We start from the raw sequence: 21,248 nt of genomic DNA on the forward strand, positions 1-21,248 counted from the left end.
ATTGAGCTGGAGCGAGTGCTAAAGAATTTTGTAATAAACACAGTAGCTTCGTTCGTGTAATAAACACCGTGCTCGTGGGTTTTCTCGGAATTGTCCCGTTTCCTCCCACTTTCTTCATATCACTCATTTCTCATTATCACCGTCTCCTTTAGCCTAACCGGCATAAACGTGGGACGTAAAACTTAAAGATTTCATTTCATTTTTCCGTATGAACACCGCTCTGGAATTCGCCCGAGACCCCATTTTTTCCCGTTAGGAACTCTTCTCCAAACCACGTTTTAGCTGTATGGGGTTTGTTCCAGACCCCATGCTTTCTCTCGATTGTTACACTGCCCCTAATCTCTACGCGTAACATTTTTTTCTCTAGAATTTAAGTTTATTACTTCTTATAAGAGTTATCATTTGAAAGTTTCAGATTGACCTCAGAGATATTGTTAATGTTATTAATATGAAGTTAAAACCTACGTTCTCAGATGTTTATGAGAGGGAAAGCTTCAAATGCTTAGTACTGCTGTTCAAATCACTTTCTTTTCCCACTGAAGAGGTGCCTGTAAGAAAATAGTGGTGATTTCAGAATTGATTGTGAATAAACAAGGTAAGTTTAAGTGAATAAACAATATTACACGACATGTGAAAAGTGAATGACTAAACGGGGACCTTTGGCAAACCGTGCCGATACATTAACCAATACGCTACTCAGAACAGACACACACGTTCACTCCTGAAATCTGTGATCTCCACTCAGACTACAATCTTGTACTACGGCCTAGCTCTTGTGCTTGAATAATCCTGTATTCATGTATTGAGAACACCTTTTGACGCGTAATTCATGCAAGGAGAAAATAAGAGCTTTTTCTTAATTGTCCAAGTCCAAGAACAGCATCTAGGCTGTGGTACAAACCATGTATTCGGAGGGGAGAGCACCGACTTCAGGAATGAGAAGGTGTGTGTGACTATTCTGGGTAATGTAGTGGTTAACGCACTGGCATGGTATGCCGAAGATCCCTGATTCGAGTCTTCGTCCAGTCATTCAATTTTTCACTCTTTCTGTGTTATTGAATTCGCACCTACAAATGACCTGGTGCATAAACAAATTGGATTGTTATATCCTTTCACGAATATATAAGTTAATTTTATCGTTTCCAGTGTCACAGGAGCAATTTCACATCACCCCTCGTGTTGAGTGTGCGCGTAAATCCGGCATCTTCATCCAATGGTGAACTAATTTCATTTCATTTCATTTCATTGTTTATTCATCCATGTCGTACATTATTGGTCAGAGACCAGTACATAGGACTTGTCAAATAATAATAAGACATTTCAATATAATTGATTTACATTATTTTACAAACTATCACCCAAGTATTCATTAATATGATAATACATTTTGTTACACAAAAAATTAAATAGTTCATTTTTGAAATTTCGTATGTTTTTGATATTCTTCAAATAACATGGGAGCTTATTAAACAACTTAGCGGACATAGGAAGAACACTTCTTTTGGTGCACGCATAGTTTTGGTATGCTGTGAATATGTTATTCTTTTGTCGTGTGTTGTATGAATGTACATCGTCAACATGAAGAAAACTACTTTCATTTCTCTTTACATATATGATACTTTTGTATATGTACAGACAAGGCACAGTTAAAATTTTATTTGACTGAAAGACCATTTTGCATGAGGACCTTGGTGATAGATTAAAAATAGATCTTATTGCCTTTTTCTGTAGACGAAAAGTAGTAACACTGGAATAGGAGGCTCCCCAGAAAATTATTCCGTAATTTAACAATGATTGAAACTTACCATAGTACAATAACAGCAAAGTTTCTTTTGACACTGAACCACGTAGTCTATAAATGGCAAAACAGATACGACTTAATTTGCTGTTTAGCTCAGTAATATGTGCATCCCATGTAAGCCTATTGCTTATTGTTACACCTAAAAATTTAGTGGATTTTGAATAGTCTACATCAGTTGAATTTATCACAATGGGTGGTACTGTTCGAGGTGTACATGAGTAATGAAAATTTAGTGCTTTTGTTTTCTTTGCATTTATCAGCAGTTGATTCTGAGATGTCCATTTTATCAAACGCTCCACAGTTTGTTTTAATTTACTTTCTAGTTCAACTGTATTGTCCGCTGTTACTATGACATTTACATCGTCAGCATATAGTACAATATGTTGGGGATACATATATTGAACAAGATCATTTATGTAAAATAAAAAAAGAATTGGCCCAAGAATTGAGCCTTGAGGAACACCAGCAGAGATAGTAGCAGTTGTGGATGAAAATGTGACTTGTTTATTGTTAATTATTTTTTGTATTTTTACTACTTGTTTTCTGTTTGTCAGGTACGAGCGAAACCATTCATGTACTACACCCCTAATACCATATTTCTGGAGTTTTGCCAGTAGAAGAGAATGTTGAACACTGTCGAATGCCTTGGAGAAGTCAACAAATAAACCTACTGCATATTTTCCCTTATCAAGTACTGTAGAAACCTCTTTAATAAAGTTAAACAACGCTGTATCAATTGATTTGTTTTTTTGGAAACCATGTTGAGAAGACGAGATTAGGTTATGGCAGGATATACAATTTCTCAAGCGCGATAACATTAGTGATTCAAAAATCTTCGAGAAAACAGACAAAATAGAAACAGGCCTATAGTTTTGAACATCATAAGTATTTCCTTTTTTGTGCAAAGGTATAACTTTTGCAGTCTTCAATCTGTCGGGGAAAACGCCTGATTCAAATGATACATTTACAAGAAAGCATAGTTGTTTCACTATTAAATGCGCACTCTTTTTTATAATTAGGGATGGGACTTCATCTATACCTGCAGAACGGGTACTAGAAAGCCTTTTGATACAGTCCAACAATTCTTCTTCAGTTACCGGAGTTACATACATACTATGTTTGTTGCATGGAATATTTGACTCTACAGCGAGATCCAACTTTCCAGGTGGTAAATTCGTATTAAGAAAATACTGATTAAAGACTTCAGTAATGGCACCAGGATCACCAAAAGAATTATTTCCATAATTAACTTGTGATATTTCACGCATTGGAACTGTCTTTGATGAATTGTTTATTACGTTCCACGCACCTTTCATTTTGTTTTTGTATCCGTGTATTATAGTGTCATTGTGGATTCTTTTGGCTGTTCGAATAACATTCTGATATATTCTTTTGTATGTTTTTATATGGGAAATAACTTTAGCTGGTAAATTAACACAGGTTTTCTTAAGTTTATGATAATATATAAGCTTTTGCTTTGAAACTTTTATTCCTTGCGTGACCCACTTTTTCATGTTATTAAGATCTTTCCGTAACTGTAATGGAAATGCTATGTTAAAATTATGTAAGAAAACATCAACAAAATAATTGAATTTGTCATTAGCACTAGGTAAGTCGCACAAGGGATTCCAAGATTCACGAGATAATAGAAAACAAAAATAATTTATATTTTCCGTTGAAAATAATCTGGTTGTTCTCGTTATCGGTTTCGGACTTCCCTTCACTATTCTCTCGGTAGGTATTTTACAATAAATGGCTTCATGATCAGAAAATCCAAGTTCAGTGACTTCAAACAAACATTTAAGATTATTTTTTGGAATAATAATTTGGTCGATAGCTGTCTTTCCTTGACGAGTAGGTACGTTAATAATAGTTTGTAGTTCATATAAATTTAACATATCTTGAAACTTAGATTTATCAGTTGAATTCTTTAACCAATCTATGTTTATATCCCCACAGATAACTACACTACTAAATTTTCTACGTAAGTTCGCTAGAAGTTTCTCAAAATTTTTAAAGAAAATTCCTAAATCACCAGAAGGGGTCCTATAGATACACACAATACAAATATTTAACTCTTGAAGTTTTGATGCGACTACCTCACAATGCATTTCGACGCAAAAATTCCGAACGTCAATCTCAGTTGCATGTATATAAGAGCGAGCAAAAATTGCGACACCACCTCGACTTTTTATTGTACGAGAGTAGTGAGTAATAATATTAAAACCGTTTAAACTAACCATATTAACGATATTTGCATCTAACCAGTGCTCACATATACAAAGAAGCTGTACATTTGAGAAGTCGCTTTCCAACAATACCTCCAGAAGATCAATTTTGTTTCCTAAACCTTGCACATTATGAAAAAGAAGGTGTAAAGAGTCAGTATTTCCTACCATAAAAAATCATCGGATAACATCTTACGCATTCTCTTCCGTCGTTCTATCTTTTGAGCATTTTCAGTTATGTTATTACATTCTTCTGCTTTATAGATTGAACTACTTGCCCTTTGTATTAAGCTAATCCTATCAATATGATCTACTCCTACACTACCACACTCTACGTTAATATTGGAGTATGTATCAAGGGTCTTGCATACGTTATTGCTACTGTCTCTTACTACAGGTGCTAGACTTTCATTATTGTCTAACGATGCTTGCCATGGTAAAGGGATGACGCTTGTCGAGACTACAGATGATGATTCTACAAGTTCAGCAAATTTATTACACATTGAACGTTTTCCAGTGTTGTTCAAATGTAGTCCGTGCGTAGTAAAATTATCCCTTTCCATAGAGCCCAAATCAACGTACCTTACATTACAATAACCTTTGCATATTTTGGAAATTTTGCTGTTTGTTTGTTTTAAATGTACATTAACACAGGAGTTACCGTCTAAGTCATGTCTATGTGGAATACCTGCTACAATTACGTTAGTGTTATTTAACATATTTAGACACTTGTACAGATTTACCACAGCTTTGTTACCCTCACCACGTGCAACATCGTTCCCCCCGCCAATGATTATTAGTGTGTCTTTCATACTCATATCCTTGCATAGTGAACCACAGTCTCTCATTGTTTCACTCATGGTGGCACCCGGCTTCGTGATACATGACACTTCATAACTGTTGCTTAATACGTCTTTTAACAGAACCGCTGTGTTTCTGGCATGACTGTCCCCTAGAATTAATATTTTCTTATTTCCACTTTGTTTGCTATTCTTCTGTCTAGGGTGACGTTTTTCCTCATGCATTGTTTTCATAGGTATGTGTACCGTTTCTTGTTTGCCTTGCACACTTTTTACTTTTCGATTTTGATTTGTTGTCACTTCGATGTCCAGTAGCTCATACCGGTTTTTCACTGGAATTGAGTATTTGGTTTTCAACACATCCTTTGTTTTGGCCTCACTATTTTTCACTCTTTTAGTTTTATTTACATTAATGCTACTACATGCTGCCTGCGACTTCACTTCTTGAGTAACACCTTGCACTGCAAACTTAACCTGTTCACTTACTTGTTTTACATTAAATCGTAGTTCAGCATTTTCGGTTTTCAAATAATCCACTTCACTTTTTAAGGCACACAACTCTTCATACAATATACTCAAAATTTCAGATGAAGTACACTCACATTTATCACTTTCTTTAATAGGCCTACCTCGATTGTCATTTGTTTCTGTTGAATTTAAAGCTCGCATATTTTCTGGGCTGAAATGCGCAACAACTTCCATTTTATTTTATTCTAGCAGTGTTAAGTCTTACAAGAGAGTTTACAAAATAAACTATACAGAATAAACTATAGGAATATTATTCCTAAACCTATAGGAAACAACATCTTCACCACCACCTCTCACATCAACCACCACCGCGATTTTTTGCACATTGTCGTGTGACTGAGGGAAAATATTCTGGAGAACAATGAGACGGAATTGTTATTCCTTATTAAATAATTGGTATAATCGGTTTAAAAATAATTTAAGTTCCGATAAACCTGAAACCGACATGAAGGATAAAGATGGGTAGGATTGCCTATTTTTCCTAGACTGACAAGTACATTATATCAGGGTTCTTAATGGTCAGGGAAAACTCAGTGAAAATGGTGCAGGTCAGGAAACTCAGAGAGAAAGGCTGAAAATCAGGGAAAGTCAGGGATGTCTTATAAAATATATTTTTTCTAACATTAATTGTACAACAATTTCAGTTTAGCCAACCATTAATGGTCACAGTATGAGACGTTGCTCGGATTTTTATGGGAGGTAAGTGGAATGCACGATGAGCAATTGATTACTATTTGTCTCTATAGAATAAATGTTCTCATATATAAATATTCACCGTTATCTATTCTTTGTTTATATGTCAGCGTCATCTGACATACATCATGAAAGTCATGGAATTTCCTATCAAAGGTCGGAGAAGTCAGGGAAATCAATTTCTCCAGATCAGTAGGAGCTCTGAAAATAGAATCTACACACAATACAATTTACGTACAGCTTTAAAACCACCTAAAACGTTAGAAAACAGCATCACCCAATTTAAGAAATCTTTGAGTTTTACGTCCCACGGTTATGCCGGTTAGGCTAAAGGAGACGGTGATGATGAAAGATGAGTGAAATGGTGGAATGAAGAAAGTGGGAGGAAACGGGAGAACCCCGAGAAAACCCACGAGCACGGTGTTTGTCCACCACAAAGTTCACTTGGCGGGGGCTGGGATCGAACCCGGGACCCCAAGCACCAGAGGTGAACGCTCTACCACTGAGCCACCGCGCGCCCTCACCCAATTTAAGAGTTATTACACAGATGCCAATGACAAATATGGTATTTACGAAATAAAATGCAGTTGCCAAGAGAGTTACATAGGCAAAACGAAAAGAAATTTAAAAGTCCGAGTAAAGGAACACATTAGAGATTCGAAAGCGAAAATCCGGTGTCAGGTTTATCGAAACATTTAAAAGAAACGCAGTACAGGGTAGAAGATTCAAAAATTTTATTTGGAGCCAGAAATAAAGTAGAGAGACTGTTTCTTGAAATTTTATGTATTGATTAAACGAAACCCAAATTAAATCTAGACAAGGGATGACTGAGTGACGAATGGGAGGCTGTTATCAAAAACTGTTCACAGTATTGGCATTTTAATAAAAATAACATGAGTTGGCAAACTTCCAACAGAAATAGCAAAGGCGCACAAACTGACTTGCCATATTTCAGTTTGTTTCAAGACCATCTGCAGATAGCTGACGTACTTGACAATGCGTTTTCCACATATCTTGTCCTCTTTGTAAGTCCGTTCCTTTTTGTTCCTTGATGTTTCTGTTCTTTTTCTTCCCGCTTTTAACCTCCATGACCACGACTCCAGGGGAGAGTTGAAAACTTGGAAATTTAAAACTTCAGCAATTACAGAAACCTGTAAATAGAATACTCTCCAAATTGCTCTTGTCAGTTTGGTTTCCAGAGGTGACCTCTCCTTTACTTTCAATACAGATTTCTGACATCCTACGCGACAATCTTTTCGAAATTTAAGAATGTCTTTTTCCGATAGTCTTGGCTTTTCGTAAAACATCTTTCGGTGTATAAGTTAGCCATGTTTACAAACTTAGCTTACTTTACGTTTTCACTTTTCATGAAATCAATCATAACTAATCGCTGGCTCTTCAAAACGCTATCTTTTACAAAACAACCAGCAGCGGACAATATGGTGGCCTGGAGGGAATTGCAATCGGAAAGCGCTAAGCCAGCTTTCGAGGGTGCGGGATCTCAGTGGTCGAGCGTTCACGTCCGGTGCTTAGGATCCCTGCTTCGATCCCAGCTCGCGCCGTGTGGACTTTGTAATGGACAAAAACCGTGCTCATGGGTATTCTTTGGGTTCTCCGGTTTCCTCCCACTTTCTTAAGTTCACTCATTTCTCATTATCACCGTCTCCTTTAGCCTAACCGACATAACCGCGGGACGTTAAACTTAAATATTTCATTTCATTTATATTTTTCTAAGCCAGCTTTCCCTGAAATTCGCGAAGAAAAGGTTCATCAGTCTTTGGTAATGTTAAAGAACGTAGCTTTGCAACAAGAAGCTTGTCATTTGTGAAATGTCGTACAGTATCAAAACTTCCACATTGTGGTACTTTCTTCTTGCCAGCAGCACTTATTCTTTGTTCAGCATTATTTCCATGGCCCGAGAAGTAACATCTAAATGTTTATGTTCATGCTAAGCTGGAAATTTGTTTCGGAAACACATAAATTCTGCGAATCTTTTGTAGTTTGTTCGACGAGCTGGAAAATTGTTGAATAAGTTATAAGTGGTTTACAAATAATCATCTACTTTCCAGCCCATTTATTGCATGGGAGCATAGAAAGCACAATTGATAAAGTGCTTCCCACAACTTCCAATATTAAGAAGGATCGGATCAGGTGAACTAGGAAGTACGTTTTGCAGATCACTTAAGGAAAAAGATTTTCTCGAAACCAGGAAAATGTCACGGAATTTTGAAATCACGAAAGAGTGATTACCCTGACTTAATGTATCATTGTTGGTATCTGCAAATGATTGTTAGGCGTTACTTATGGATATTGAAATTCACATTGTTCTTACAGTTTAGTTAGGCCCCTTCTATGTACTTTTCTTCGTCGCTGCCCCTTCTTAATTGAATGTTCAGACGCCTATTTTTTCATATCTTTGCGTTCTTAACTTCCAGATTCTGAGATATTACATTTTCTTGGGTTACGAATGATATTCTTGGTGTTCCCTCCATCTTGCCAATACTGTTAGGTAGAGTATACGGGAGAATCTCCTTCAGTTTTCTCCACTTTTTCTTTGTAATGGTATGTATGAAGAATTAAGATGGCGTTCATCGTCCAACGTAGCTCCCAAAACCGTGCATTCAAAGGAAAGAGAAAAATCGTTACTGAAGTTAGAGATCGTCTGTGCTTAACGTATGTCTTCAAATATCAACATCAATTCAATTCCTGCTTTGTATGAAGATATTGCACACGCTGGTTAGATAACATATACTACTCACCAATATACAGGATCCACTTTTAACAATTACATGTTCCTGTAATATAAAGCTTGATCAACAAGCAGCCATCATCATGTTAACACCTGTCTTCTTTCTGTCATTAGGCAAGACCCGCCATTTTGTATCAAAAGATTCCTTTATCAATCTTGCATGTAGTATGTGTATGTAAAATACGTAAGTGTACGTTTGTGTAAAATTAGATGTTTTTTTTTAGTGATGTTTTTAGTGAAGATAGTATACGTTCCTGCACACATATATATGTAGATACATGGATAAAATAACCGTTTTCTTTGCAATATGATTCTAGCAAGAGGAGGAATTAAGACGGCTCAAGCTGTAGTACCGGTCAATGTAATAGGAGAAACCAGTTTCCAGGCAGAATGTGTACTACAGAACTTTGTAAGTATTCAGACTGTGACCCACTGCATCATTTTGCGGTGTTACTATAGTTAAATCCTCGTAGGTTGGTCTATGTTCAAGTTTAGATAGGACGTGAGAATAATTTCTTCAACGCGTATTATAAGCATGTACATTTTAATTGAAGTTCAGACATTTGTATATATTATTACCTGATACATATGTAAACTTTATAGTGGTAAAATACTTAAATCTTTTAAAGAGCTGTCGACGGGAAGTCTACATTTTAAGCATAAAATTCTAACCACTTTCGTTTCAATTTAAAAGTAATGTCACTCTTACTACTATCACCGCAAAATATGATATTGTATTTTAATACTGCATGAAAGATATCGTAATATATGGTTTATTCTGTTGGTAGATTTATTTTTTCCCTGATAGTTCTTATTGCATAGGTATCCCTTGGTGAATACATTTTACAATCTTTTGCTTGCTGCGCAGATATAGTGAACACAGTTAAATATACTATGTAAAATTTAAGTTAAATTAATTTGTATTGTTTATTTATCTTTTGTTTTGTTTTGTGAGTCTCACCTAATTTTAATTTTCTCTCAAATAGCATACCTACTATGTACCATATAGTGCATTTCAAGGAAAGAAGGTGTTAGCAAGAGGTAAATTATGGGATAAATACAATAATCGAAAGCGACATCTTAGACACAGTGGAGTTCTTCCGATTAAAGGAAAAAAAGATACTACTCCAAGCAGTCCAATTACTCCCGAAGGTAAAGAGTTTGATATAAATGTAAATATGTTAAATTATAAATCCCACAAATATTGTAAAACGTGTGATAGAACGTTCCAGGTGCTTACAAACCGAGTAATCAACCTTTTATACATTTTTCCCATTGTGTCGTCTGTCATTTTTAGAGCCTTGTGAATCAAGAGAAAATCGCCTCGCGAGGTCACGGTTGCATCCATCCGTAGATTTGAACTGTGTTAGTATATCTACAGTTATAGAGTTTCAGGAGCCAGTTCTTATCTTCGTGAGTTATCGGGGTATTATGATAAATTTTCGAATTATATTTACATTTAAGTGGATACCTAAGAAAATCAAAATTTAAGTGTTAATTTAAATAAGTTCTTTATTTAGGAGTATCACTTCCGTTCGATCAATATTAAAGCACATTTACGTGTTAAATGGCAAGTGGTAGAAACAAGATATCTGAATAGTTAGAAGCACGTAGGGCATTACAGAGTACCGGTGTTTTATGGACCTGACTTCGTTGGTGCTTGCGTAACGAAAAAACATTCACAAGAGCGGATTCACTTATGTAGATCGAAAATTAGTCTTCTATTTTCCAAGTTTTTGCAATGTATGAAGTGATCGATGAATATTAGAGAATCTTTAATCGTACGATTAGTTGCTTGATACGGTTACAGTATTCATTATTATTAAGTCTTTAGACTATATTGAGTGTTGAATTCCAATGGACAGCAGATTCCTCGAAGCTTAAACTACAAATCAAGAGCTTTCGATTGTACAAAATCTTCTTCGGTTTAAAGTTGAAAGGAAACTTAAAATGTATACATGGTAAACGATGACCGACGTTCAAATTCTAAAAAAACACGTTAGTAAATCAAGCAGTGCGTCAGTGCTTTAGTTTTACTTAATGTGATATTTAGATTTTGAACTATCAGTCGTCTTTTACCGTTTTTACCTTTTAGTCTCCTTTTATTGTTACGACAGAAGAAGACAGTGTTGTTCAATCGAAAACCTATGACTTCTAACTTACACTTTGAGCAATCTGTTGTCCGTTGGAATTTGGTCTCCAATTGGTGATGACATTTTATAGTATTTTCTTCACTGAGCAGATATTATGTATAATGGATATTATTGATCCATGTACATAATTCACACTACTAATATTCGAAATTCTGATAATTTTAGAGAATGACGAGGAAGACCTTGAGGAATGCATTCTTTGGTTAAAAAATTCCATGGAACCGTGGGAGAACGTCTGTGAATATTGGAAGAAAACTTCATCCAAACAAGTAGCTGATCTGCGTAACAGCAGTAAACCAGTTGCGGAGTATTTTTCGGAATTTCCAGTTTTAAAACAACCGTTGGGATATACATTGGTAAGTGATAGATATGTAATTAAATCTATGATTAAACTGTATAAAGTTGCATATTTTTTGTATTTCAAAGTCATGTATACCGAGTGTGCTGAAGTGGGGTCAGCCCTCAAGAAACTTCTCTCCGGATGCATCCACTTTTAATTGCAAAATAAAACTACTTAGATATATCTGTATGAAGATTTTTCACAGCTGGTTAAACAGCCAGCACCGGAAGAAACTGCTTTTACGATTACATCAAGCTTAATACTCCCATTTAAAACATATCTGGTTTTCTGTCTTTCACTGATGTTTTCCACAAGTCTTAGAACACGGATTATAGTTTTAAAAAAAGGTCAAAATAGGTTTTAAAAGCTAAATAACTTCTTACAATTTTCGAATAAAAGTGATCTTATGTTACTTATTGATTTTGTTTTAGATCGAAAGTGATTTTACCAAAAGGTTTCCTGATAAGGAAGTGTCTTTATATGCAAAATGGAACACAGAGAGTGAAAAGTTCAAGAAAATTTTCTTCAGAACCAAGCAAAGTGCACCAGACGCAGCGATCTATGCCAGACTTCTTGAACACAATGAGTTAGATGTAGGTAGGTAGCACATCACTCAGCGCATGTTTAACTGTTGTGAAGTGTAACAGGAAAGCTCAATTATTATCAGTATTGTAGGCAGTGTTGTTAATAGAAAAAAAAAACGTTCGTATTTTTTTCAGAAATGTATGTTTTTTTTAACAAAACAAAACATTGCCTCTCGTTTTTTTCTGAATTTCTTTTTTTTTTTTTTAAGTAGCCATTCGTAATGTATCTAACGTCTATTTTCCCTGTAGCTCCCTTCGTTGTACAGAGATATCCTTAAGATTTGTCAGGTAGATGCTTCGGATGGATTCCTAAGTGTTGACATAAATTGGACGGGCCTACGCGCAGTGTTACCAACTATGGATATTAAAGTTTCCCTAAATTTGGCAAAAAACTTCGAGAATTTTGTTTATAAATTCGTACTTATATGTCCGAGCGCAAGTCAACTTAACATTGGTCCTTACTGAACAAAAGCGGGTAGGGTACAGACCGTTCCAGTGGAGTAATTAGGGGGCGCACAAACAATTCGTATTTAGGTTCTAACCCTTGATTTTTTTTTTAGATTTTCCCTACTTTTCTGTTGACCGTAATCTATTTTTTGTAATTAGAAGCTTTGTTTCTTAAATATCGCCATGATACTTGTAGGAGATATTAGTGGTGTACCAATGTTCATTTTAAGATAGTTTGCGTCTGTCTGGTAGCAGTGTTGCCAGCTATAGAAAAATTTAATTCCCGATTTTAGAGGAACATTTTGAAAACAAAATCCGTTTTGTCTCCATTATTTCGCTCCTGTTGGCTACATCGGGACAAACGTACCAGTGTATCAAAGAATCATTTCTGCTCTATACAACAACAGTATAGGAAGTTTCAATACGATAATTGGGGGGAGTATAGTTGAGGTTTACAGTAGACCTTGTTCTCTAAGTGGGAAGATAACTCATATTTTTATAGGTAGAATGAGATATTTTTAAATGGCATGCTTACTTTATTTGATACCGTCACGATACTTGTAGGATATATTAGAGGGATACTAAAGTTTATTTTAAGTTTTTGTGTGTCTGGTAGCAGTGGTGCCAGCTACAGAAAATTTTAATTTTCGATTTTAGGGAAAAGTTTGGAAAATCTCCCTTTTGCCTCTATTATTTCCCTCTTGCTTGCTACATTGGAAGAAACGTACCACTATCTGAAAGCCTCTTCTTTGACCTAGAGGATGCACCATAAAAAGTTTCAATAAGATAATTTATTAGGAAAGCTGTAGCTCCGATATATCTTGATTTTTGCTCCTGAGGCGTAAAAACTGTCAAAATTTCATGTGTATGATGACAGATTTTTTTCTTTCTCTCCTTGCATTTAAGCCAGCGACTTCAGGTTTTCACTGTACTTTATCAACAGACCAAAGACTATTTTTAGGTGATTTGGACCGATGTAGCAACAGTGGTGCTGGATACAAAGAATCTTGAAAATCGGTTAGGGAAGTTTTTGTAACTTTTCACCCTACATTTCCCTCAATATTTCCCTCCCATTGGCAACAGTGCAACGTAACCTACATGAAAAAATAGCAACATCCCTTTTCTAACAAACTAGGCCTTAACCATATCAATCGGGTTAATTGTTTTTGAGCAATAACTCACTAACTGAAAATGTAGGAAAACGCCAAAAATGACCTGGGTCCGAAAGGGATAATCACACAATTTTGTTCGTATAGGTACAAAGAAATGAACAATATGTAAGTTACGAGGGCTTCGACTCAAGTTCTGCTGATTATTTCACTTATCTGCAACATAAATCAATAAATAATATTTCTCAGAAAAAAAACACATTTGAAAAACGAACATGAAAAAGAAATGTTTTTTGTTCAAAAAAACTTCACAGTAAAAAAACGTTCTTTTACAACACTAATTGTAGGACTCGCGTAGTATGTTAAGTATAATTAAGTATTTGTGTGTGTGAGTAGAGCGAATAAGTTTCATTTGGTTACTAGTAAAAATGTACCCTCATTATCTTTCATGGATTTGAAAATTTACAGAAAATGTATGAATTTAAGGAACATCGTTTTTTTTCTTACTCTTTCCAATTTCCCTTTAAGTTCAACCCACGGGCGGATCCAGGACCGACTTCTGGGGGGGACGGTGGGTTGCCATACTGTTACTTTAAGGGCTCCAAACTTTGGGATGGGTTTTATTTATATATATAAAATAATAAAGTTTTTTGTTCTTGGGGGGCGATCGCGCCCCCCTGGATCCGCCCCTGGTTCATCCTAGATAAAGGAAGGCACAGTTTTCATCTTAATACCATGTTTATATTGTCTCAGAAAGTAAACAACTGCGTCAAGTGCTATATCACCTTAAACGCACTCCCGTGTTGCGGTACAATACCAAAAGTGAAGAAAAAATAAGAGTCCATTTTGATACGTTGAACTTCAATTCACCTTTTCCAGACATAAATTCAACTATATGAGCATATGAGGAAGATTTTTTCACGCGACAAATTGTCAGACTTTTCTTGGTGTAGTAGGAAGCGAATTTTAGATGAGACCTAAAGAAAGACCGAAGGAATCAAATACTCCTAGTAGCTAGTTAACTTTTCCTCCGCAGTAGTGAATAATTACATAAATGTAATTCCGAAATCGAACCCATTGGAAAGGTTTCATTATCATGTCCACATGGTAATTTGTACATTCTATGATTGGTTGGAACAACCAAAACTCAGGAATCACGAATCATATTGATGCGCTTAAAAATAGCGGTAACCTCACATGCAAACATAAGAAATGCCCCCAGGACTTCTATAATAAAGAATGAAAAGCCAATAAATCACCATCACGTAGCTAGCACCTCGAACCAATACTTTTCGCTAAACGAAACTTTCAAGGCGAAGACTCACTTTCATTGGGCTAATGCTCATACATCTATTGTCCGCAGTATTTCCTCATTCATTGAGCAGAGGGTCCGCATAAATACATACATTAAGATTGTCCCTACAGTAGGTTTTATTTCAAATGCATGATATTTATTTCAGCTTTTGAACATAATCTTATCAAATAATTGTGTTTTGCAGGAAGCATCTGACCTCCAGGCAAATTTAGAAGCGCATCATGAGAAGATGAAAAGATTCGGCTGTGGTGTTCAACCTTTGCCTGTAGTTATTGCGAAGGATATAAAAAATTCAGAAGCATATTTCGTGTGCATCGAAACTCAGTTATACAGGATGAAAACAATTTTGAAGGCCATGGATATCTGCTTCAAGTGTTTCCATGTATTACACTTGCAGTACCCGAAGGAAAGTGAACAAGCTTGGATATTCATCCAACAACATATCTACGAAATTTTTACTCAGTGGGACAAGAAGTTCACAGCTGTAAGTAGTTTAATAACGCAAATAAACTGCAGCAGCCTTGAATAATGTTTTTTGCAGTTGGACAAATATATAGCTGTAAATGAATTTATGTTAGAGGAACTGCTGTAGAAATCAATAGTGCGTATTTTGTTTGTTGCGAAATATTGACATTAGTACATAAAGTAAAATGCCGAGGTGTTATATATGTAGATGTAATGTCAGGTCAGTTAAACTGTTGTTGCAACATTTCAAATGTATCCACAATTTGCACATAAATAGTGTGTATCGCTGCGGAAAACTTTTGTGTGGGCGTGAATTTGATATTCTTAATTCTTTTCGTAAGCATTTACATAAGCAGCACGGCTTCCCAGATGTTCTGTCTATGTCTCATGTTGTTCGAATTAAAATACATGTGTCTAAACATAAAACAACTTGTGGTGTTGATACTGATGCTGCTATAGTAGTAGATAAAACATAGATGAAAAAACAAATGAGAGACTTTCAGAAAGCAGTTTATCTGAAATCTATCAGGAGGCTATGGAGGAAGAAGTGTTTTATTTTATAACCAAACTATACAGTGAACCGCATCTCACCAGAAAGCACATCCAGTATATTTTATAATGTGTAGAGGAGCTCTTATTGTGCTTATGAAGAAGTTTCACCGATGTTGGGAATGAGGCTATGGAGTATGGATAACAAAGGTTATAGAAGTTAGCACATGCCTAGATATGGAATGTAAGTTGCTAGGGATGACACTGTGTAAATAAATTATTATATCAAGATGGATTTCAATAAGAGTACAATGTATATGGGTATTTAGGAATCTTTGATGTTATTTCGATAAGTGTAATCTGTGAGTAGGAAATGGATATATGGAAAGTTAATGGAATCTGGATTTATATTGGATACTCTCATGGGGATATGGAATTTAGTGGAATAAATATATAAATAGTAATCAGTGCATTTATGTTTGTTGGTGTAAAAGCATTTAGACATAACAAGTGAGATAAGATGTTCTATTGGATTTGAAACATTGGAAGATAGTTAGCACAGATCCAGTTTTGACACTCCAGTATATTTAAGAAACCATTAAATCATATCTTACAACCGACCAGTGGAAATGTATCGACATTAATAATTTTCTTTCAGGACCCCCTACTTATTTTAAAGAGATGAGTAATGGTGCCTTATACGTTTCTGTTTGTTTGTAATGTATTTTATTATTCAGCAACATGAAAGATTTTGACAACTAATACTGTGACAATACTACCTGATATTAGGCCTTAAAGGGTATTAGTTATTGTTTAGAAAACAACATTGGCACGGATAAATTATGTAGGGCTTATGAAGCTTAAAGAAGTGAAGTATGAAATACAGAAAGGCATAGGTTAATATTATAGTAAAGGGGGCGCAAAGATGTAAACATGGTTACACTAACGTGTTCGTTTTCAGCCACACTATGGTTTCCACTGACTTGGAAATCCTTAGAAAGTCAGGGAATTCTTGAAACTAAAAAAAACTGGAAATATGAGGCTTTATATATAAATGAGGATTTTACAGGTCTGCTGAGTTTATTTGTGCCTCACCTGGCTATTTGGTAGGTGATATATTGCAAAAGAAAGTAATTTGGTTTGCAAATCTTTCGTATCTTCAATCACACAAAAAATATACACATGTACACACAGCTTGGAAAAAGAATACCACCTTTATTCGGCACATTCTTCAAACTTAAACAAACTAGACGTGGACGATTTTAGTTCTCTTTTTATAAATATTATTAAATGGGTATCCCTATTAATAAAAAAGAAACTTAAATTGTCCGTATGTGATTGGAGGTGCTCTTTTGGAGCCGTGTCTACATGTGTAGATTAAGAAACTTTAGTTGGTTGGTATTGCTTTTTTTACATTATATATGCATCTTGAAATTTGTAATTGTGAACCTGGAAAAGTCAGAGAATTCTCCATCGTGAAAAAATTAGAAACCTGCAAACATAATTCTCAGAATGTAACAATTTATCCTTGTGTTTTTCCATTATCTACTGTAATCACTAATGAAGGCTTTCTGGATTCTATACTTTCTCAGTTCTTTATTCAACCTTCCTACCTATATACGCGTTCCCATGTTGCTGTTTAAACACTAACTAATACACATTAAAGCGCAATGATGTTTTGCAAAGTGTTATTTCGCAACGTATTTAGATAGATTGTAATGTCTTACAATTACGATTTTATATACAAAGGTTGATTGCATACAAGTTACAATATAGTAATTTAATGAACAATTGATAATAAATTAAAAATTTAACGTTACTGTCATACCATTCAAGTTTCTAGTACGGTCTCGTCTATCATAAAATTCTTGTGGAAACAGTTAAGTAATTTCTACTAGTGTTACACTGCACGTTTTGCCCAGACATCTTCTGTCCATCCCTCACAAGTAATTTTGGAGCTGTGAGTTAGATTTGGGTGGCTTAAGGAAGATTTTTTTGTAGCGCCAAAGTGTATGCGATCATTCTTGTAAGTAAAATACCGACAAAAGCTGTCTCAGAGCGATGTAATTAGTAAACCATGGGGAGAAGGTGGGCTTCTATTGAAGTTTCTGTAGCTCAGGATATTGCCTGCAAATACTTTTATAAGCATGCCGCTGCAATGTTAAACCTTTTCCTTGTCTTCTGCTGTTTCTTATTTGAAATCTAGTTAAAAGCTACATATTACTGGTACAGTTACATATAAAATTGACTAGTTTCAAATAAATGTTTAGTTTGTATTTGAAAGTTTTATTACGTATACAGAGTGGCCCAAAAATAAGTATACAGTCCCGTACTGATCGGCTCATGACATTTTATATCATTTACTTATTATTATCCATACATTTATTAACTTAGTTTTTTCGTTATTTGTTCTTAATTTCTTTTCACTTATACCTAAAGCTCGGAACAGACCGAAGGAAATAAATATGTTATCTTAATAAGTTAAAATGTCAAAATTGATCGATGGTGGTCTATATACCTAGTTTTGGGTCACCCTGTAGTTTATTATCAAGTGGTGTGCAATTTAGTGGACGACCATGACGGTAGTGATTTAAGCACAGTAAAGATGTCAAGTTCTTTTGTACTATTGCATAATACTAGATGGTGAAACATTTTACACAACAGATGTGTTCTTAATAAAGTCTATCAAATTGTATATGAGGCCTGTTATATTCTTTAATAACTGGAAGTCCCCAGTAGGTTGTAATAAACATGTTAAATGTTTGTATGTTAAATACTAAGTAAAAATTTATTTTTTAATGCAAATGTTTATATGGTAAATGTAAATGTATTATTCGTTGTGAGCATCTGGAAAAATGCTCTGCTTTTGTTTCTGTACAATGTGTTCTTGACTAAGTAAAGTCTATAAATGTCTGGTAAAAGTACAGTGTGTAAAACAGTCTCTAGTAGAGTGTAATCAGAAAGTTTGATTGCTAATGTTCATGTTTGTATAGTAAATAATCAATGAGAAACATTCCTTTTAAATACTTATATAGTAAATGTAAATTTAGTTTTTATATTTCGCATCTAGAAAAAATACTCTTCTTTTGGTTTCGATGTTGTGTGCTAATAGTATAGTATTTGATACGAACACACAAAAGTGTAGTGTTTAGTAGGGTTTAATAAATATTTCAGTTAATTCACTGAATTGTGAGAATAAGTTTCATTTATAACGTTTCGGTAGTAAAGTGAAAGTAAAAATATGTCTTTGTTAAGTCACGTAATTGTCACTTTTCTTTTGAAGGAAGTTGTAAACAAATTCTGTATATATTTTTTCATATAAACATGTTACTCAAATGAGTCTTTCTATTAAGTCTAACCTTGCTTATTCGGGGTACGTGGGGGTTCCACCTCATAATCTTCTTTACTGCTCTACAGTCTTCCCTCATTATTGTAAATCAAGGTTTACGGAGGACAGAGTTTGTAAAGGCAATCAAGTAGAATTCCCGGTTGATCCGTCACTCGATAATAGAACTTTTCCTGTGTGTGGAAAATAAGTTTGTAAATAAAGTTTATGATATTTTGCTTTAGAAACGCTTTGTTCAAGTTTGTGGTAGCTTCTGTCGTCAACTGGTAGGCAGATGTGAAATTCATTTTTCCCCACACTTTCGGATGTGTATAGCTATGCCGCTTCCCACTTCTGAACTTCTTTCTTAAATAGGCTTTGGTTTCATGCGAGGAATCTCTGGTCTGAGTTTTTAATATTGTTTATGAGACGCCCTGTACATTTTTTACCATGGTCCTATCGTTTGTCGTAAACCATTCATTTACACTTCAATTATTCGAATCTGTAATAAAGAAGTGATCAAGAAATATACCGTCTAGGGACCGAGATCGCAGTTGAACACATACAAGAGAGGAAATTAGTGCGAGGTATTACATGCACAGAATTGGAGAACATTCACTGCTTTCCCACCTGAAATTTATTTTGAATGGAATGCATGTCCTGAGAGCCTGTATTGTAATTTGTTATTATAGTGTCTTCATACGATATAATGAAAGTGTATATTGCATTGCTGGTATAAGCAACGCATTTTTCAAGTTTTCTGAGTTTTTTTTTCAGAGGCTATATTGTACCTGTTACTATACTATGTTTTCGTACGATGTAATAAAGGTTTATATTATATTGGTAATAATTGCGGCGCTAATTAAAGCTTCCGTAGTGCAGTTTTTATTTTATTTTTTTATTTTTAGCTAAAACTTATAATTTTGCCCTTGTAGATACAAATAGCAGTGTATCATTGTGAAAACAAAATACATGAAAGAAATTGAAAATTTGTGTGGTACAAATTGAAAAAAGTTGCTATTCAAGGATAGGATACAATAGAGCAAAATAGTTCTTATACAGGGGCAAGGTAATACGTAACGTAATCTTGTAAGACATGCCTCCGTTTCTCAGGACCAAACTGCGTTATGGAAGCTAGAAAAAGCGCTATCGAAAGCGTGTCGTATGCACTATCAATGCTATGTAGACTTTCAAGCCATCGTACGAACAGCCACATAGCATGGTAATAGGTACAATAAGACACAGGTACAGTAAGGGACACCTCAGGATGGTACACCCATATGGAAATTTACGTCAAAAGTGTACCATCCAGAGGTGTCCCTTACTGTACAATATAGACTCTACAAAGATTTTACGAACAACTATACAGTCTAGTAGGAGGTACAATATTGGCTTTCACGACATGGTTCGACCAACTATATATTATAGTATCTGGTACAATATGGACTCTCAACAGATCGTACGAACAACCATCAAACATAGTTGGCAGTACAATCCAACATCGTTCCAGCAGCAATATAGTATAGTGCCGATACAATATGGACACCACGGATATTGTATTGCCAACAATGTAGTATTGTTACAGTTGCTATGCTGTATGGTTGCAGACACAATATAAACAGCGAAGATATTGTCAGGTGTACACCACTCTATGGTCAAGACAACAACAATATATTGTAGTAGCAACAATACAGTGTGGTGGAAGCTACAATCGTCGCTCCAATGATATCGTATCTCTAGCAATGCAGTACTGTTCGTCTTACAATATTTTATCGTCCTCACAGCAATACAGCATTGCATTTTCAACTATATAGTATTGTTACGCGTATTGTCTACTTTTGAGATGTGGTTTTTGCAACTATACTGTATTGTACTTCCAGCTACATCTTGTCTATATATTTGGAAATACCAGCTAAAACCGTTGTTCATTGAACAATAATATAGTTCCTTTACCCCAATTTTATTGTAAATCGAGCTATATCATTTCAACAATATTTTATGGTATCAGTAGCCTAGAAGCATGGTCGTCACTTTTTTAACCATGCAGTATTGTAACTGTCACCCATTTTCTGGCTTTTCTAACTATACTTGTTTTTTGCGTGTTGTTTTTCAGTGTAATATACGAATGGAGTGGTGTGTTTAGGGGTGTACGAGTGTATATGCAATCAAATTTAGTTAATTCAACATAATTATAGGTTTTAGGATTATTTTGTATAACTGGG

At 35.1% G+C, this 21,248-nt stretch overlaps 1 protein-coding gene across 1 annotated transcript; it reads left to right on the forward strand.

Moving 5' to 3' along the window:
* Positions 1-7,117: 7,117 nt before the first annotated feature.
* LOC145686566 (uncharacterized) lies at positions 7,118-19,209 on the forward strand. The gene is made up of 5 exons (XM_081760006.1): positions 7,118-9,208; positions 9,786-9,951; positions 11,118-11,308; positions 11,724-11,889; positions 14,932-19,209. The coding sequence occupies exons 1-5, from the start codon at positions 9,107-9,109 to the stop codon at positions 14,940-14,942; spliced, it is 636 nt and encodes a 211-aa protein (XP_081616132.1). The 5' UTR covers positions 7,118-9,106; the 3' UTR covers positions 14,943-19,209.
* Positions 19,210-21,248: the final 2,039 nt, after the last annotated feature.

Source organism: Thermobia domestica, chromosome 5, assembly GCF_964235325.1.
Source record: "Thermobia domestica chromosome 5, izTheDome1.hap1.1, whole genome shotgun sequence".
NCBI classification, from domain to species: domain Eukaryota; kingdom Metazoa; phylum Arthropoda; class Insecta; order Zygentoma; family Lepismatidae; genus Thermobia; species Thermobia domestica.